The sequence below is a fragment of the Myotis nattereri genome, assembly GCF_964212035.1.
Source record: "Myotis nattereri genome assembly, chromosome: 6".
Taxonomy (NCBI): Eukaryota; Metazoa; Chordata; class Mammalia; order Chiroptera; family Vespertilionidae; genus Myotis; species Myotis nattereri.
The window spans coordinates 99,484,155-99,499,185 of record NC_138081.1 but is presented as its reverse complement, the minus strand read 5'-3'; the positions used below and the strand labels follow the sequence as shown (position 1 = coordinate 99,499,185).

Here is a 15,031-nt window from a genome sequence, read left to right as displayed (position 1 = left end):
TTATTTTTTTTTTAAAGATGGTAATAGAAGCTGCCAGTGACCATGTGGCTCATTTCCATGTCCACGGGCCAGGCTGCTCTAAGCTGCAGGCTTGCACACTGCAGGCCGAGCAGTCGGGCGCAGCAGCACAGGACAATGGCGCAGCCGGGGGAGCAAGCCCGCACCACAGGACAGTACTTTCCGGCCAGACACACCCTGACTTCCAAACCCGGGAAGAGAAACCCGTCACTACAACTGAGAACACAACACAAAAAACAGACCAAGGCTAAATAATTTTAAGAATTACTTGCCTAAAGGTATCTAAAGTGGGATCTGAAAACCTCGTTGTGTTTTTAGTGCACTGGTTTATAAAATTAAAACCATAAGCATTATTCCTCAGTTAACCAGGGTCTCGTGGAAAGCAATCCCACATCGAAAAGCCCAGGAGTTACGAGGTTCTCGCCACAGCTCTGCCCTGGGAGTAAGCCTGGGGTGAGGGTCCGGGCAGGCGCGGGCACTGCCGTGTGGCTGCCCTGCCAACTGCAGACGACAGAGCACAGAACCCAGAACGTTACCAGGCAGTGCAAACACCTAGGTCCCCATCCTTAAGAAAAGCAACTACAACGAAATAGACGACTCCTACGTGTGTGATCATGGCGCTGAGCACACGATGCATGTTGCAACTGCTTCTCCTTCCTTTAGAGGTGAAGGAAGGGGTCTGAGAAGCAGAGAAGGTGAGAGGAGGGAGGACGAGGAGGCAGCGAGGGAGAAAGGGCAGAGGGAGAAGGTGAAGCACCAAGGTAGAAAGGATGGCAGTAAGTTACCAAGAAAAGGTTCCCCAACAGAACAGAAAGACGAGAGGCCCAGGGACTGCTCGGTGCTGTGCCTCACGCCCCCGGCCGGGGAGACCCACCTCTGCGAACTGCCTTGTGCCCGATAGGAAACGCTCCGAGGACAGGGCTGCTCCCAGTGTCCTGCTAGTCCTGCCCCTGCACCTCCGGGAGGACTTCAAAGCTCGGGCCCTCCCTCCCGCACAGCGAGCCTCAAAGGGGAGGAACCCCGGCGGCCAACATTCCAGGGCGAACTCCAAGTGAGTGTGGGCGTAGGAGACGATGAACACATCACATCATTAAAGCGCGCGCGCGCGCACGCACACACACACACACACAGCAGCAGCAGCAGGAGGAAGAAAGATACTGCAGCCAGAGCAGCATGAGCTCAGCCCTACTGTCTCGGAGGTGGACAGCCGGGTTAGAGCTAAGTGGCTGCGTGACCTGAGCACCCAGGCCCTGCACTCGGCAGGCGGTCAGCAGCTCTGCCCACCGCTCCCTCCTCCGTGTGTGAGCGGAACTGCTAGTCAGACCGAGAGTTCTGATTCATTAGCTACTCAAATTCAGACTTGAGGTCAAACGCATTGTCTGACCCTTTTTCAGTAGGAATTACCTTAATTCTGAAATCATCAGTGTTAGAAGTCATTCTGGGCTCACTCCACCCAGCATGGGAGGGTGCGTGGGAGGCGCTCCAACAGGCGCGGAGCCGGGCAGGCCGAGGCCTGATTCCTGTGGGCTGGGCTCCAGGCCCGGCTCCTTCATGTTTACTCTCGGCATCAATTACGAAACAAAAGACATGGCCGCTCCAACCTCTCCTTCTCCATGAAACGAAGGACCTGAACTAGACAGCAGACTCCTAGGCTGGGTCCTAAGAGGGGCTGCAGGTGTATGGATGCCTGAAAACTAGGCCAAGGGCCGTGTGTCCTGTCACAGTCTCCCCAGGTTCTCAGAGTGATCGGAGAACCAAAGGGGGGGATACCACGCCGACGGTCCACGTCTCCCCTCTACCCGCTCCACACACAGCTCGTGGCGGGCCTTGCGGGCCTGCGCCTCACCCCAAGTCTCGGCTAAGAGAGTGGGCGAGGCAGAGTGATCTGAAGGCTCCCTTCCTGGGACGGATCTCAAGCAGCGTGGTTTTTTGAGTCCACGTGAAACGCTGGCTCTGCTGTAGAGCATTGTTAACCCTTAATGCTCCTATTCTCATCCTGCAACTGAACTCCACACTTCAGCCAACCTAGAAACGAGCACTGGGGCCATGACTATAAAATAGGCAAACACTTATTTTTTATGTAACTTGCTATTTTGCTTTTGGAACTAAAATATAAAACACTGTGTTCAGACTCATAAGCAATAGTCCTGCAGGCGCCAGACCCACCTGGGCTGGAGGGACCGGGTCTCCTGACTTCACACCGAGAAGCTCAGCCACGTGCCCACAGCGAGAACAGCAGGACCAAGGGCCGGTCCTCGGAGCACCTGTCACCCGTCACCGTGGGCGCCTCCGCGAGGAGGCCGCTCGCCCAACAGCCCCCTCTTCTGTGAGGGCAGGAATCCCACTTTGTGTTTTGAGCTAAATGAGACTTAACAACTTAAACTCAGTCTATAGCCTAAAAGCACAAACTAAAACTATCTGTAAGGCACTCTTCAGTTAGCCATTTATTTTTAAGTAAAATGTTCTAAGTACTTTTAAAATTGTCTTTGTGTTTAAGAGAAAACGGTTTTAGAGAAAGCCTACCGCAAAACCCACCTCCTGCAGCCTAAACCAGTTACGTTCCGGACACCCTGCATATGGCTCTGTAGGTGGAGGCTGTAGTTCCAACGATGTCAAGCATTTTCACCACGTTAGATAGCCAGCAGGATTAATTTCTTTTTCTTGTATAAAAAAACATATCAGAGCCTCATGTTTTTATGAACCTTAAGAACTTGCAGCATCAAAACAAAAAGCAGCAAACACCTGGGTGTGCAATTACAAGCTGCATGAAATGGCTGCTTCATGAGTGCTCATTAGTGACAGGTCTGAACAAGCTCACAGGGAGAAGCCTTCTGTGGGAGCACATTCCAGCTGCACGGGACACCTCCCCCCGCCCCGCGGCGCCCGAGGACACTCACCACTGGGCCCACTCGCCCGACAACAGAGAACCACATTCTGCTCGCGGACTGAACTTCTCAGTGGGAAGCTGCTCACTCCTCTGCTCCAACAGCAGCCAACACAGCTGGGCTGGCGAGACTGGGTCACCACACTCCGAGCTGGACGCGGTGACACCGGCGTTTATCCCCACAAACATCCAGACTCTTACGTAACCAGTCAGCTCTAACTTTTGCTTACTTTGTAATTTATTAAACTTTAAAAAGAGCCAGACAAATAAAAAGGACAGACTTGTTTGTCTTTTAAAGATACAAACAGGAAGCACTGTGCTGTCCCACAGATGAGCCGGGGCCGCGCTCTCCACTTCCCGCAGCGCGTTTCAGTCAGCGGCACACACCCGGCCCAGAGCATCTGGGTTTCATAAAACGGAACCGCAGTGTGGAAGGGGCGCCAGGGAACTTGCAGCAAAACAATGTCCCGGCTCACAGCAGCCACGCCACACGCTAATGAGGAAAAAATAGAGGAGGCCGGGGCCCAAGACAAAGACCACACAGCCACAGAGGGAGACAAGACACAGCGCGGAGGCGGAGGCTGGCGGAGGCGGAGGCTGGCCGGGGCGGGCGCACGGCAGTGAGAGAGAGACCCCAGCGACAGAAGCCGGCGGTGCACCAGCAGCCCCGCCGGGCACAGGGCGTCACTCGCAGGGCAGGGCGTCCTGGGGCCCGAGGCCTTCGCCCAGGGCTCCGAGCTCCCCAGGCAGCGCGGCCTGGGCGATCCCCCCACGGCCTCGAGGAGCTGCCCCCACCTTTGGCTCTCACCTTCCAAGTGCCAAGCCACACGGCTAACTCTACTAGATGATATGCTCCTCATCTAGCCTGACAGGCACCCCAAATCTCAAGCGAACACGTTCAAACTGAGCTCCAGACGCTCTTGCTGGCGTGGGCGGTGCCACCTCAGTGAGAACCACTTCCGCACGCCCAGGTGCAGGCGCCAGAATCGGACTCGACTTCCACACGACAGACACTCGATGTCCTCTTCTGGAACAGCCATCACCTCAGCAAGTGGCTACTGCGTTCGCAGTACGTGTGCCCCAATATCAGTCCAGGTCACAGGGGACCTCGTCGTAAGACTACCACACCCTGAGGCCCACCCGTGTACCCAAAAGGACTCCAGAGCCGCCTGTTTTCACAACAGAATGACGTCCCCTTGATTCACGGGGAGACCGCCCTTCCCCCACGCCTCCTGGAGGGAATGCAATGTGAAGGCCGCGCAGCAGCTCAGGAGCTTTAGGCACGTGGAGGGGAGCAGGCGGCAGGGCTGGGGGAGAGGCGGCCAGGTGCAGGAACAGGTGTGTGGCCAGCAGCCAGGCAGGTGGGCAAATGGCGGGCGGAGGCAGTTCCCTCAGCTTGGGTTTGGTGAGGGCTAAGCTGCCCTCCCATGCAGACGGCACAGCTGGCATGGACTCGGCCTGCGCCCCGGGCCAGTGATGCTGGCTGGTCCTCAGACCTGCATTCCTGGGTCAGGGCTCCACGCAGACTTCCGCGAGGGCCTCACTTGGGACGCTGCACCCACTGCCTCACCCTGTCGCTACCTCCCTGCCCATGCGGAAGGCGAAGCCTCCTGGCGGCCGTGGACCCCCTGCTACTCCTTGCCTGCCGTCACGGTGACTAAACCCAACTGTGACTCTGAGCGGGGCGCCTGGTCCTAACTGCCCACTGATGCTGCAGCCAGCGGGACAGGCAGGGCCAGCGAGAGGAGGGGCAGGAGTGTCCAAGGGGGCTACTGGCAGGCAATGCCCGTGCTTCCTGCCTTGGACACGGGGCACAGAAGAGGCTCGGAGCTGAGTGCCTACATCAGACGGGAATGTGTGTTTCCTACTGAAAAAGGGTTTTTGAGCTGGAAACGATAGGGATGGTGGTAAATGGCAGCCTCCAAATCACTCCTGGTATTTCAAATGTCAGGTAGGTGAGTATTTGAAATAAAAGCTTGTAAGAGATGCCAGGAAACATGGAGCTGGAGCTCTGCCTGTGCATTGGAGGGGGGTGGGGATTTGTTACCCCGGCCATTTTTCCCTTTCAAAGGGGCATTGGATTCAGCTGTTAAGCAAAGAGCCAAACAGTCTTTGGCTGAGACCCTTCCATCCAAGTCTGAGCTGTGGTCTGTTACACATGGCAGGCCCGCCAGGAGGAGGAAGCAGGTCTAGCCTGAGCTGGGGCACTGTGGCCACCCTCTGCCCCCCCATGGGGGACCCCGTGACTCAGCGCTTCAGACCAAACTACTTCGCCCCAGATGGCAGCTCCCAGCTGATTCCAACCCGAAGGCCACGTAGTCCAGGTGCTTCTCACTCATCCTACACCCAGCGTCCCAGACACGGCGCCCGGCACGTCCGCTTCATCGTGTCCCTCCCCTCTTCTTCTAGACGCCCCACTTTTCTGCAGTGCCCACGAGACCAAGTGCGCACTCCTCAGCCCGTCCGTCACGCGAATGAAACACGGCTCTCCTTCCTCGGCTGCCCTGTAGTGCAGGCTCCGGCCCCACAGGCACGCAGCACGCCTCTGTCCTGGCTCATCACAGCCCAGTCCTGTTCGCTCAGACTCCAGGGCTGCGGAAACACCGCCTCCCGCACATCACCCTCCACGGGAGGCCGTCAGCAGCACGCGGCCAGGAGGAGAGGGCGGTCCCCTAGGCCCTGTACCCAGGCCCAGCCTGACCTCCAGGCACACGCGCTCTCGCTCCACTTTCTGAGCGGAGACCACCCCTCAGCTGGCTGGCTCCGAGCACAGAGGCTCCAGCACAGGGTGCAGCACCCCCACGCCATCTGCTTCACCCTCCACCCTCAGGCCGCCTGCCTGCCCTACCTTTGCCGCGACAATGCTGAGGCCCATTCCATTTTGCTTTTTCAGGGTCACAGTGATGATTTCGGGCTCCTTCCTCAGAGGCTGAGCCTAAAGGATGAAACACAGGTTTATTTTAATTTGACTTTGGATGGTGGGCACACAGTGCAATATACAGATCTTGTCACATAGAAAACCACAGCTGAAACCTATATGTTCACGTTGACCAATGTTATCCCAATCAATTACAGCTGTGGGTATAAAAATATTCTTTATTTTAAAAAAAGCACCATTTGTTTACAGATATGGCCTGAAATAAAAACTTTACATATAAGTCGTGGGTTTAAATCTTATTTAAGATTTTTAAATAAAATTGGTATTTAAAGGCAACTTTAAGATCTTCCTGTCACAACCATGTTCCCTGTAGGCAAGGAAGGAACCCACAGCTCTTCTCCAAGCGCCAGGCCCGCGTCCTTCCCCGCCCACCTCAGCCGCGGGACTTGCCAGTTCCGTGTTCTCGCGCAGAAGGTGGCTCTCATAGTCGGCGCCCTCGAAGTGGATCGTCCAGGTGCCCGGGGAGCGTGCGTGAGGGACCAGCCTGCAGAAGCCTGGGGGCAAGGGAAGCAAATGGCAGGATGGAAAGGCACCCTCAGCGCCATCTAGCGACCACATCCGTTTTTCTGTCTACACCTTCGCTCATGCATTGCGGGAGGGAGGCGAGCTGCGGGAGGTGCTGCATGCACAGCAGTCCGGGACTCCAGGCGGACAGGGGACGGGAGAGCCAGAGACCAGCCAGATGTGAAGTGTGGAGGCAGGAGGGATGGGAGAACCGGGCAAGAAGCCCGGCCTGGGCTGCTGCCACCATCACACCTGTGTCTGCCGTGTGGGAAGGGGTGAGGGTGTGGTTCCGACGCGAGGCGTGGTGCAGCAGAGAGGGACGCGGGTCCACCTCCAACACACCCGGTGCCAGCCCAGCTCAGGGCCCTCCTGCAGGCGCCACTTGGCACGCCCACTGCCCGACTTTCTCTGAGGAGCACCGGGGCCTGGGCCTCTTCCTCCCTCCACAGGCCACACGCCGGCCCCCGCACTCCTGCAGGGCCACAGCCACGCTCACTGGCACTACCAGAGGCAGCCTTGGCCAACGTTTTAAACCGTCAAGATCTCTGAGGATGTAAAACTCAGTGGTGAAAGCAGCCACTACTGAAGTCAAACCCTACACTCACCGAACATAAGCTCCTGTGGACACAAACCCAACTCTCCTATTCCTTTGGCTTGGACCCTGCAGTTTGGTCTGCTTTGTACTCGTCTGAGCTCCACGCTACAGAAGAGCAGCAGCCAGGGGCCAAGCCTGTCTAAGGAACAGCTCCCGCCTCCGGCGTCACCGAGCGCTTGCACCCACCATGCAGGAGAACATGTGAAAGATGGAGTGCCACGGGGGCTGAGCTGCAGAGACAGGGCGCCAGGCCTCACAGCACAGCCCGCGGGCGAGCGCAGCACTGGTGGCAGGGCAGCCACCGGCACTTAGAGGCCCGTGGCCGCAGTTCCCAGGGCTCCTCGCGACAGTCCCACGAGGTGGGCACTGTCCCCACACCCACTCTCCAAGAGAAACTGGAGGAGAAGGGCTAGGACCAGGACTCGGGCGTCCGTTCTGAAGCCTGTGCTGCTCCGAGGCCATGTCCAGCGCCCGCCCGTCCACACCGGGAACAGAAGGAAAGGCCCTCATGCCGCCCAGCGAGCAGCCAGTGGTCACAGGAGGGGTGCAGACCCCCCACGGAACTGTGTCTGCACATCAGTGACCCCGTGTCACTGGGAAACGCTTCCCTCCGGGTCCCCAAGCAGTGCCTCCATCGGAAGCGCCACACGAGTGGACTGCACGCAGAACAGACTCGAGCTGGGTCAGGTTTCAGGCTCGGCAGCAACACCTACCCCGCTGGCACAGGGGGTCCAGGAACTCCTGCAGGCCGCTGGGAAGGTTCCTGACGACGTCGCAGGAGTAGCCGTCCTCAGGCAGCAGGAAGGGCAGCTGCAGGTCGGGGTCCTCCTCCAGCTGCACCTCCCGCCCATCGCTGCGCGCCAGCTCGTCGGCCGTGTTCTCGGCCACAGCCACGACGTTCTCGATCAGGTCCTGGGCAGAGAAATGCAAATTCGAACGATATGCTGCGTGACTGGGGCCACTGAGCAGCAATTACCCTCGCGTCTGTTTAGGCCAGGTGGGGGGACGTGACCACAGGTTCAGAATCAGCCTGTGACGCAGCAGGACACCAGCAAAGCACACACTTAAGTGAACCAAGATACTAATTACTAATCTCAAATAATGTGCAGCTTAAACGAGAAGAAACTGTTCAATCACTAGAAGATGGGCTTTGCCTCTTTTTGAAAGTCGTGATCTTTTCCCGCACAATTCCTCAGCACCCAGTGTGAGCAGCCCTGTTTCTGGAGAACGCGGAACGACACAGGCAAGAGCTCAAAGTGAAATGAAAAACTCAAGATAAAACACCCATGTCCAGGCTACCGACGTTCTTTCTGAATTACGGGTGTAAGTGACGTCGTTTGACAAGTTTCATGGACACAGGTTGTGCACACGGGAAAGGCCACAGCACAGGAAGCGAGCACATGGCTCAACGCCGCAGCCCTCGTGCCTCCTCCAGGCACTGCGACCCAGGCTTCCAGCTCCAGAGCCTCCTCTGTTCTCGACTCAGACAGACGGAGCACAGCTTGTTCCTGTACCTGACTCCTGCACAAATTACGTCGTGGCATCCATCCAGGCTGCCTGGGCTCTAACTCCGTGGTCGGCAATCTGTGGCTCGCGAGCCACATGGGGCTCTTTGGCCCCTTGAGTGTGGCTCTTCCTGAGCCTTAGGAGTACCCTAATTAATAACAATGTGCCTACCTATATAGTTTAAGTTTAAAAAATGTGGCTCTCAAAAGAAATTTCAGTCGTTGTACTGTTGATATTTGGCTCTGTTGACTAATGAGTTTGCCGACCACTGCTCTAACTCCTTCTTTCTCGCTCGGAGCTGTACTCCCTTAAGGATACCGATGCACATGGCGTCGCTTGCAGATAGCTGGGAAGCTGTCTGGGGCTGTTCTTGAGGCCGCCCTCTGCAGGCATGAACTCAGCACTGCAGGTCTGGAGATGGGTGTCTCAGGCAATGACCACACCTCTAATTCTCGGGTACCTGCAGACGTCCCACCTTATACACAGCCAGCTTGGCAGACGCTGGCCAGAGATGAGCAGCAGGCATGCCTGCCTCGAGGTGTTCCCAATGAGAAGTGGGATTCAGCAGTCAGGTGCTCTGCATTCCCCCCTGCTGGTCTCCCAATGATTTACCAAGTACCGAACCGAGTTAAAACGCTTTCTACTTTAAATGTTTATGTAGTTTCTACTTCTACTGAACCCGAACTCATACGTCAACAGCAAACATGATCGTGTAGATTGGTCAAGTAAATAAGCTTGTTTTTAAAGTGAAAGGAAACCGTTAAATGAGTTTTCCTTTGCTTCGACCCCGCCCCAGACGCCGGCGCTGCCCTTACTGTGGGGATGAAGGGCTCATCGGGTGCGCAGTGGTAATTCTGCAGCAAGGCTTGCAGCTGCAGTGAGTTCAACTTGAAGCAGGTGCTGCTTATGTTGGGAATGTCTTCGGGCGCGTACTTATCCATCGTCAGCAAGGTGGTGGCCTGTTGGAGAGAATCGGACACTGTGACGTGGGCGGTGCAGTCCCTGCATGTAAGGCACAGTGCGGCAGCTGCTGGCTGGTTCTGGGACACGGTTTCCCATCACTGACTGGGCCCATAAACCGAAGGGAAAGGCGGCCGCAGAGGGCCACATGTCACGGAAACAAGCGCACGATGAATTTCACTTGTTCTGCTCACAGAGCATCTAAACGTTCTCTTAGGAACTGAACCACGGCCATGACCACTCGGACGGCTGCTGCTGGGTCCAAGAGACACTCACTGAGATGGCTCAGTGCCCAGAGCAGGAGGCAGAGCCCATGTCCAAGCGCACCTCCTCAGAACAGACGAAGCTGAGAAGATAAGTGCACACGACTCGCTGCAGTGACAGAGCCACTGCCCCCCTTCTGGCTTCCCTCACTTCCCTAGCTGCCCACCAGCGGCTCTCGCCTCAACCCCTCGAGCTCTGGGCTGCACAGCGCGAGGACACGCGGGGTGAGGGCCTCAGTCCCCTCCCGGTGACCTCCTGACTTCCTGGAGGGGTGGCTCCGGCCCTTCCCCTCCCCTCTGTGCATCTACGACTATAGTTATGCTCCCATTCCTTTCCCTCCATCTTTGGGCATCGACTACAAACAGGTGTCTGCTTTGTGTTTCCTGGTTTTGTATGCTTGGGAGTTACTTACTGTCCGTTATTAAATAGCAATTCCTCTCAGTAAGGAGCTATGAAATAAACATGCCTTGCACAACTCAAGAACAGACCCTTGAAGGACAGTTACCGGCTGGCTCCCATCTGCTATGGGCGGAAGTGTATTTCCCAAGCCCCATGTTGAGGTCCTAACCCCGGGCACCTCAGAAAGAGGCCTGGGCGCGGGGTCTTGGTGGAACCATCATGGGGAAATGAGGTCGTACCTCCTCTGACTGCTGTCCTTGGAAAGGGGGCATCTGCACACAGACATGCGCACATGGAGAGAAAGATCAAGGGGTGCTCTACCAGCCCAGGACCCCAAAGATGCCAGCAAACCCCCAGAGCTAGGAGAGGCTGAGGCAGATCCACCCTCCAGCCCCGGAGGATGCAGCCCCGTCTCACCCTGATCTCTGCCATGCGAGGCCCAGGGAAACGACACCCCGGGGTCTCAGGTTCTGTACCCGTGAAACCTCAGCGGGAGGCGGAGTTCTGTCGAGTCTGCATGGTCACCCAGGATGGAATAGAGACATTGGCGACAAGCTCGTCACGTGGGCGGGAGTGGCACCCACCTGCACGATTCTGCTAAGGTGGCAGTCGGCAGCCAGCTCCAGCCCCTGCTTCTCCGCCCAGGCCTCCACGTGGCCCAGCTGCTGGCGGATGATGGCACCCCAGTAGTGCGAGCACAGCCCCGACTCGGGGTCAGTGACCAGCCTGTTGAACAGCCACATGTTGATGAAGTGGAAGAGCTGGGAGAAGAGCTGGATGGTGAGGGCCGCATTGACCCGGCAGCGCCGCAGCAGCGCCATGGCCCCCGAGAGCGTGTGCAGGACGTCGTCTGCAGAGACAGGCGAGGGGACCCTGGTCACTCGGAGTCTCGAATTGGCAGTAAATTTAGTCAAAAGTCATAGTAGTACCTGCCGGAGCACTTTGAAAATGCCACTCGTTCAATAGGAAGGAGAATGTGTTTTAAACACATAGAGGCATCAACTGTACTTACTTAACACTGAGGTTCGCCCTGAGACTTTCTGAAAAGGACAACCAGCATGAAACACCCAAGTAAGAGCTTTTCTTAAACAAAACTGACTGCTGGTGGTATTGCTAGTAAAACTTATTGCTTTAACAAGAATGCCCAATCTGATGGCTTGTTTATTTTCAAAATACCTCCCTCTTACAAATATGAAATATGAAAATGAAGTTAAACAAGAGGGAGGGGGGGAGGGAGGGGGGAGGGAGAAATGACTGTCCCGACCTATTTTCGGTCTTTGCAGACTGTTCTCCTCGGGGTCGTCCAGAAAGGCCGGCATGTAGTGATTCAGTTCTGACTGCAGACAGTGGACCAGGTACCTGAAAACACGCACAGTGTTCATGTCAGCGTGAGGAGCTGCTGTCAGACATGGCACACACGGACAGCCTGCACTGCTCAGAAAGATTTCATTAAAAAATGTAGTAGCATCACTCTCAGGATTCAAGAAACACAGCTCACCGATTCAATTTATCAAGTCAACACATTTTGCATAGTTATTTATGCTTCTTGATATTAGTCAAACGGCAAATAAAAACCTTTAAAATTAGTTTTGAAAATTTAAGAAAACATAATATGATTTAAATCTTTCTAGAACAGTGTCGCCTCCCCACACGGGTCCCGTACTTAAAGGCCATCTGCACCAGGTGCGCCAGCACGTCCTGGGCGTCCAAGGTGATCCGGCTCAGGTCTCGGTCCTGCTTGATGAAGTTGAGGAGCTCGGACGCGTTGGCCATCCAGAAAGCAAGCGCCCCTGCGATGTTCTTCTGTTTCTGGGGGCAGAACGCATCCCGTGAGCCGCCACAGGACCACCCGAAACAACAACCACCAGCTGCTCCTGAAAGCTGCCGAGGATAGACCAGTACCTTCCCGTTCCACCAGCGCACTTGCCACAGATACCAGATACTTGCCGGGGAATTTGGGCCCACGCACAGCAGTGGGAAATCAGCAGCCACCGCGCTTCCTGGGCTCACGGAGACACAGGGCTCTAATTGGCTACCATTTATGAATCAATGGAGAAATGGGATATCGAGGAATCCAGCACCGAATCAGAGGTTGTGCATTATCTGGTAATCTGCGCGTACACACACGTATCCATGGTTACCCACAGCCACCCGGATACTCGCAGTCACTGGCTTGGATGCCAAGCAACCCAGTATCAAGTACTGATCTATCGCATCCTCTCCCGACCACATGTGCAGGCCAGGCAACCTCAGATGAGATCCAAAGGATAGGAACCAAGGATGAACGAGGAGAAGAGACAGAACTGTTGTCATTTCATATCCACACGGAAGTGCATTAAGCAGAAGTTATGAAATGCTGGTAAGGGCTGCACAGTCCAAAGGGGTTTAGTACTGCGTGTTTCAGCTGCCGGATGAGTGTTATGGACGCTCGGTCCGGTCTGAGCACTGTGTTGACATGGAAGCAGCATGAGAAACTCAGCTAAGCCAACAGAGCCAGGCTCAGTCCCACAGTAGGTCCTACCTGTTCAACCTGGTCTACTTCCTGGAGAAAAACAGACGAGGGGGATCAAGCAGAACAAGAGAAAGAAACTTGTAAACAATCATGATAGTTTAAAAAAAAATCAAAACACTAAAACGAAGGCAGGACAGTGAGTTGTTCTTCCCGGGTGACCTATCCAGCCCCGCCCTGACGCAGCTCCGAGGGACGAGGCACAGAGGAGTCTGTGCTCCTGACACTGGCTAGTGACACGACATGAACTCCCCGAGTGGATCGGTGAAGTGACAGTGAGCACACGACACACACTGGTCTGGTGTCTTAGTGACACCGTGCGCTGGGGCTAAAGGTCTGTCTGTGAGGAGCCTGTTCCCGTTACTGAGGAAGAATAAGAGAGACAGGAAAGCCAACAGAAACAACACATATAAATGCTGAAAAACTTGAGAATCTGAAAACATATAAAAACTTAAATCTAAAAAGTGAGTAAACTGGTTTTTGAACTTGGGTTTTTACAAATTAAAAATTTTAAATTACTCACTACCACAGTTTGTTTCTATAACATTCAGACTCCTCCAGCCCTAACCGGTTTGGCTCAGTGGATAGAGCGTCGGCCTGCGGACTGAAGGGTCCTAGGTTCGATTCTGGTCAAGGGCATGTACCTTGGTTGTGGGCACATCCCCAGTAGGGTGTGTACAGGAGGCAACTGATCGATGTTTCTCTCTCATCGATGTTTCTAACTCTCTATCCCTCTCCCTTCTTCTCTGTAAAAATCAATAAAATATATATTTTTTTAAAAAAGACTCCTCCAATCATACACTAAACCTGAATCTGAAATTAAAAGACGGGTTTCAATGCTGGTGATCCCAGTGAAGTTCAAACTCAATAAGGAAAAGTCTGTCAAAGTCGTGAAGGCAAGAATCTCATAACTTGAAACAGGATTTACAAACCCAAACGTAATGGGAGACAGACAATGGCTCTGAGGGACAGCTGGACAGGAAATCGCATTTGTCTATAAAATAACAGGAGTGACAAAATGGTGTCCCAATAAACTGACTTTCCTGTGGAATCTCTGTCCTCACTTGGATAAAGGAAGAGCCCCATCCAATTCATATGCCAATCACTCAAACATAAAGAAACAACATGTCTCTTAAAACATGGGCCTCTGAGGGAATTAAAGGTGAGTTTGGCTCTGGCTGGTGTGCCCCAATGGATAGAGCCTTGGCCTGCGGACGGAAGGGTCTTGTCGTTGATTCCCGGTCTGGGCACAGGCTGGGTTGCCGGCTCGATCCCCAGGAGGCAGCCAAGACATCATTCTCTCTCATCATTGATATTTCTATCTCTCTCTTTCTCCCTGAAATCAATAAAAAATGTATTAAAAAAAAAAAAAGGTGAGTTTGCCTCAAACCTTCCCAACAGGAGACAGACAACCTAGCCATCTGGGCGGCTACTGAACGGGACACACCTGTGCTCTAGAGCCGAGTACCAGCACTGCCACGCGACTCAGACACGTTTGCAAATCTATCCATTTACAGCGCCCATCTCCTCTGCTGAGAGAGCACCATCCCACCAAGAGGACACCTTCTTCCTGCCCCGGTCAGAGCTGACTCAGAGCAGCGCCTGCAGCGCGTGTCCCAGTGAGAAAGGCCAGGCTGCCACTATGCCCACAAGTGGGGCAGGAGCCCCTGGACACTCCCCACAGCCTCATGGAGGCTCGGCAAGAGCGAGGACTCCTTACAGCAGTAAAGACGCGACGGTGGGTTGCTGGGGCCGAAGGAAGGGAAACGAGACCCGCTCCGGGGGCCGGGCTGGAGTGAGGGGAATGTTTCAGACCAGGCAGAGCTGGTGGCTCACAACGCTGGGAACGTGCTAAACGCTACTGAATTTTCACTTTAAAATGGTTCATGAATTTCATCTCAATACATTATCATTATTTTTAATTCTAAGAAACCCACATCAAGTCGCAATACTTTCTCACAACTGCTATTGTAATTGTAAGGGTCTTCTTCATGATAATCATGTGACCATGTACAATTTACCTTCCCTTATTCTCAAGTTTGTGGGGAAGAAATAGAAAAGACTTTACATTTCTTTTCAACTTTTAAAGCTACTCAGTTTCAATATAATACATGTAACTTTTAGGAAAAATCCTTAAGATAAAGTCAAATATGAAACCAAGTCTGAAGCATTAAAGAACTGGCCCTCCCTGGCTTACAGCTGGCCACGCGGGCTTACCTGGATCACGCCGTCCATCATGCTCACCATCTTGTTGACGATGGCGATCACCTTGTGGGTGCGCTCGGGGGGACTGACTTCCGGTCGGTACTGGCTCGACAATACGTACCGGCAGGCCATGTAGAGCACGTACGTAGGCGACAACTTAAAGTGGACTGTGGAGCTATTCGTGTAATTTATAATAGCAGATAAAAATGAATCTTCAGCTGTGAAGTTTCCCAAAAGAAGAACAAAAGA

General features: G+C 54.3%; 1 protein-coding gene across 3 annotated transcripts in view; it reads right to left on the bottom strand.

Annotated features, from left to right (window-relative positions):
• Nucleotides 1-15,031, bottom strand: part of AFDN (afadin, adherens junction formation factor) — a 100,339-nt gene that overhangs the window by 23,380 nt on the left and 61,928 nt on the right. For 2 of the 3 annotated variants that reach the window (XM_081094108.1, XM_081094109.1), the window contains exons 15-23: nt 14,795-15,000; nt 12,590-12,610; nt 11,732-11,877; nt 11,333-11,427; nt 10,653-10,918; nt 9,261-9,404; nt 7,653-7,851; nt 6,231-6,334; nt 5,751-5,837 (exon numbers count right to left, since the gene is read on the bottom strand). In XM_081094108.1, coding sequence (XP_080950234.1) covers nt 5,751-5,837; nt 6,231-6,334; nt 7,653-7,851; nt 9,261-9,404; nt 10,653-10,918; nt 11,333-11,427; nt 11,732-11,877; nt 12,590-12,610; nt 14,795-15,000 — 1,268 coding nt within the window. Of the gene's footprint in view, nt 1-5,750; nt 5,838-6,212; nt 6,335-7,652; nt 7,852-9,260; nt 9,405-10,652; nt 10,919-11,332; nt 11,428-11,731; nt 11,878-12,589; nt 12,611-14,794; nt 15,001-15,031 lie in introns of all 3 variants that reach the window. The other variant, XM_081094107.1, reaches the window with a different exon arrangement.